This window comes from Siniperca chuatsi, linkage group LG13 (genome assembly GCF_020085105.1).
Source record: "Siniperca chuatsi isolate FFG_IHB_CAS linkage group LG13, ASM2008510v1, whole genome shotgun sequence".
In the NCBI taxonomy this organism is placed as follows: Eukaryota; Metazoa; Chordata; class Actinopteri; order Centrarchiformes; family Sinipercidae; genus Siniperca; species Siniperca chuatsi.
The window spans coordinates 740,001-744,731 of NC_058054.1; the positions used below are offsets into that span (position 1 = coordinate 740,001).

Below are 4,731 nucleotides of genomic sequence, written 5' to 3' on the forward strand. Positions count from 1 at the left end.
AGGATCAGCACCAGGTGTGTGACGGCGTGTTACCTGTCCATCAGCACCAGGTCGTCTCTCAGCAGAGCGCAGCGGCTTTTAGGCCAGAAGACTTTAACCAGACTGCCGGAGTCCAGAGTCGGATCCATGTGGAGCGCATGAGCCAGCTGGTTCACCGTCTGAGGAGGAGAGGAGCAGCAGGAGGAGGGGCAGCAGGAGGAAGAGGAGGAGCAGGAGGAGGAAGAGGAGGAGCAGCAGGAGGAGGAGCAGCAGTTATCAGTGGCTGAGCTGACTGGAAGACAGAATAATGACAGAAACAGTGTGACAGATGAACTCAGATCAGTTTGTGGATCTGGGTTCCAACATGTCCGCCTGTTCCTTTAAAGCGGGTTAGCCGTACGCCGACGCTCCTCCTCTCATTGGTCCCCTCGGTGGTGAGGTAAGCCTCGTCTCCGTCGGTCCCTTCCACTCTCAGGAAGCAGTTGGTGGTGTGACCGATGCCGCTGGGTAACACTCGGTCTCTCAGCATGGCGTTGATCACGGTGCTCTTCCCGTTACTGGTCCTGAGTCAGAGACAGACCACCACCACACCACCACCACCATCATCATCATCACTTACTTTATAAGATATATAATATCAGAAGTCCTCTAAGAGCTCAGAAAAATGTAAATTTGAATATTTTAGGCAACTTCATCTGCTGAGGAAGACCATGTGATATGACTGAAAGCTCCAGAACAGCTAGTGAATAGACCTGAACAGTGTCTTATTACCTGTCTCCTTGATCTCTCATTCAGAAACATTAAACTCTTTATTATTAAGCGGTCAGATCCTCCACAGGCCCTTTAAAGTCTCAACTCACTTTATTGTGTTTAGTGACAGTTACGATTATTAGCAGATTAGCATATTAGCATCTGCGGAGGCGGAGCTGATTTTAAAATGTTGAACAATTCATCATATTTTATCAAAATGTCTTAATCTGCAAAGTAACAAGTGCAGCTGTTAAAAACATGAAGTACAAAGTAGCAGAAAACGCAAATACTCAAAGTACAAGTTCCTCAAAATTGTACTTGAGTAAACGTACTTAATTACTTTCCGCCACTGTACGGAAAAGCTCCAGAAAAAGCTAGTAAGTGGACCTTGAGTTGGGATTATTTTAAACTGTTTACAGCTCAGAGAGTGGAGAGAAGAAAGTAAACTTTTCAAACATGTTGCTATGGAAACAAACAGCACAGGAGAATATTTCCTAAAGAAACGCACCATCTGAAGTTAATCAACACATAGAAACATCAATATTTCCACCCTTTTCCGGGGAAACTCACTTCCTGAGGAGTTATTACATCATCAGTGCCAACAGGCGCTCGGCCTCTGGCTCGCATGTAGAAACATTTCATCACGTTTTGACCGTTGGTGCTCCGAATGCGTTTCAGCGAAGCAGGAAGCCGCAGCAGTTTGCGGATCAGAGATAAGTTTATCGGCTCTCAGCACAACCGTTCAACAGAAAGCAGGTCAGTTTTCAGGAATCAGAGGCGCCGCTCTCTCTCAGCGTTTCGCTCGTCACGTTTCACAGTTTGTAAGTAGGCAGAACTGTTGTTTTCTTATTTTATTCTCGATTAGTTGATTAATCGATTAGTCGATCGACAGAAAATGAATCTGCGATCGTGTCTTGAAGCACTCTCTGGTTTCATTTGATGCTTTTGTCAGCGGTGATGGAAGCCGAATGTGGAAATTAGAACGGCCGCGCTTCACTTTTCCTGCTTTTTACGGGCAAAACAATTCATTTAGTAAAATGCCGTATTTCATTATGTAGTTACATCTTCTGTAGATCTGATCTCCCTACATGACACTGTTTCAAAGTCTTCTCTGTGTAACTCTAAAATACTAAATAAACATATTTACTGTCAGATATAATGTCTAAATGTAAACTCCCCTTCAGGAGCGCTGCAGTCCTGCTGATACGCAATAATTCATATTGTACAGATTTTTTAATATTTATTCATATCTTATTGTCAATGTTCTGTTTTCTATTCATGCTTCTTGACTTTGGCTTTATCTTTCTGTATATTTTCTACTTACTAACTTGGCAAAAAGCTGATTTTTCTTTAGTGGAAACACATGATGATGATATGAAAACCTTAACTTCTTCCAAACTTCTGTGGTGTAAATGAAATGTGAAACGGTTCCCTGAACATCAGTTTGATTGTTCCATTTGTGATTTTAACATTTATCGCCGTGATCTTACAGAAAACTGATTTACAGTAATATGAGTGGGTGTTACTGACATCTCTCCCATAGTTCACCACCACTTCTTATCATGTGACCACTTCCTGAAGTGACATCTCAGCCTCCACTGAGTAAGATCATGACATGTGGTTGAAAGCTCCAGAAAAAGCCCGGCAGGTTTTGTCAAGCTAGTGTTTGTAGGGTTTGCTCCGTTACGCTCAGCAGGTCAGAAATACCTGCCGAAGAAGGCCACCTTCATGTGTCTCCGGAGCAGAACCTCTCTGATGGTCGACAGTTTGGTGGCACAGCTCTGCATCTCCAGACTCTGCTCCTCCACAGCCACCTGGCCCAGGTCATCGCCCCGCCACGCCTCTGACATCACACAACAGACAGACATGTTTACCCGCCGCGTTCTGCATCCAACATTAGAAACAAAGGTTTGTGTTGTGTGCTGCAGACGGTGACTGCGTCTCACTGCAGAGGGCCCCACCATGAGGGTCGGACCCCCACATGAGGGTCGGGGCCCCGCAGAGGGTCCCAACATGAGGGCCGGACCCCCACATGAGGGTCGGGGCCCCGCAGAGGGTCCCAACATGAGGGCCGGGCCCCACCATGAGGGCCGGGCCCCACCATGAGGGTCGGACCCCCACATGAGGGTCAGACCCCCACATGAGGGTCAGCCCCCACATGAGGGTCGGGCCCCCACACTGCAAGCTGAACTTCCTGTTCTGTACGAGTCAGTATCAAATGTTCATGCTACGATTATAGCATTATAGTTAGCATTATAGTTAGTTTCTTTAGACTGATGAGCAGCTACCATCAGTTGAAGCGCTTTGAGTGGTCGGATGACTAGCAAGCTACACGAGTCCATTATTACAGGTGTATTGCAGGTCACTAGCAGCATCTCTGCATTGTTCAACATTCGACCCAGAAACTAGCTGCGCTTCAGCAGGCTGACTAGCGGAGGTTAGCATAGCGAGTCGCGTCTCCGTTTGACCCGCAGGAAGTCATTAAAACCAAGCTGACGATGAAGACGAGAGCGCCGTGTTGTGTTCGGGGTAGGGCTGCAACTAACGATTACTTTCACTGTCGATTCTTTTCTCGATTGATCGATTAGTTGTTTGCTGTGAAAAATATCGATCAGTGTTTCCCAAAGATCCTCCGTTTACTGTCGCAGAGGAGTAAAGGAACCAGAGATTCTTTTGTTCCTAAAAAATGACTCAACGACTAATCGATTATCTAAGTAGTTTGTTGCAGCGCTAGTTCAGGGTGAATCAGTCTGTAATATATTATCTGACTTCCGATTAGATCAATTAAAATAACTTTATTGATCTCCAGAGAGACACAAGATCACACAGACTCTGACACACACCTGAGCAACAAGCACCTACAGCCTGTGTGTGTGTGTGTGTGTGTGTGTGTGTGTGTGTGTGTCGACCGACCGTCCACAAAGGATGAGCCGTCCTTCACAAAGTCCAGCAGCTGATCAAAAATGGAGGTGATCGAACGCTTCGCCACGACAAAATGCCGCAGAGGAGACGGATCCACGGCGTCCATGACACCTGACACACACACACACACACACACATATCATACAGGGTTACACATACACACGCATTAACACAAAAACACACACACACACAGAGCAGAGGTGTGTGTTTACCGTGTTCGGTGTCTCTCGGGTTCAGAGGTCAGTCGTGTCTTCGGGGTTCGTCCACAGCGAGTCGCCGTCAGCTCCCATCATCCCTCCGTTCGACACATCGACCACATCAGACTCCCAACCACTGACCTGATCCTCCGCATGCAATCCTCAGCTTACACTGCGTGTGTGTGTGTGTGTGTGTGTGTGTGTGTGTGTGTGTGTGTAGACAGATCCTCTTAGCAGGACTTAGAGCTGCTTCACCTGCAGCCTCGACACCCTGCTCACCCTCACAGGTGTGTGTGTTTTATTAAAGGTCCATTATCATTAACACTTTATACTTTAATGCACTACACACCACCGTAACCGTGCTCATCAAATCTAAATCAATCAATAAACAGACAGATTTGGTATTTTAAGGCTGTAACTTGTTACTGCTTCATATTTTAACACATTACTCGGTGGACTACAGGGGGCGCCACTGAGCCCAAACTTCTCCTAATCCATAAAATCTGACACATGAACGTCAGCGACATCTGGTGTTATTAGTTTTATTTATTTTCACGTTAAAAATCAAACAAATGATGTAAAATAATAAGAATTAATGTGCAGGGAGAGAAAAAACGGGCTTATTGATTACTAATAAGGATCAAACTTATAAAGGTTTATTTGCTATGAAATAAAAAACGGATTAGAGCTTTTTAAATCCGATCTACCTTAAGGTGTCATTTTATTATATGTATGACTATATCTTGAAAACATTAATAAAACTAATTGTAAGAAGTTGAGTTTTGGGAAAGAAGCCGACAAACTGTGTTTAGTATTAAAGTCAAAAGACTTGGAACCTTCTAAATATAATTAGAACTACTGAGTTTGTGCCGCTTTATTAATA

General features: G+C 45.0%; 1 protein-coding gene across 6 annotated transcripts in view; it reads right to left on the reverse strand.

Annotated features, from left to right (window-relative positions):
- mfn1a (mitofusin 1a) overlaps positions 1 to 4,731 on the reverse strand; it is a 21,065-nt gene extending 16,334 nt beyond the window's left edge. For 2 of the 6 annotated variants that reach the window (XM_044219562.1, XM_044219563.1), the window contains exons 1-5: positions 3,864 to 4,730; positions 3,643 to 3,762; positions 2,437 to 2,572; positions 380 to 542; positions 34 to 158 (exon numbers count right to left, since the gene is read on the reverse strand). In XM_044219562.1, the coding sequence (XP_044075497.1) occupies positions 34 to 158; positions 380 to 542; positions 2,437 to 2,572; positions 3,643 to 3,757 (539 nt within the window). In that variant the 5' untranslated portion in view covers positions 3,758 to 3,762; positions 3,864 to 4,730. Of the gene's footprint in view, positions 1 to 33; positions 159 to 379; positions 543 to 1,299; positions 1,417 to 2,436; positions 2,573 to 3,642; positions 3,763 to 3,863 lie in introns of those variants that run through there. The other 4 variants (XM_044219561.1, XM_044219564.1, XM_044219565.1 and 1 more) reach the window with 4 other exon arrangements.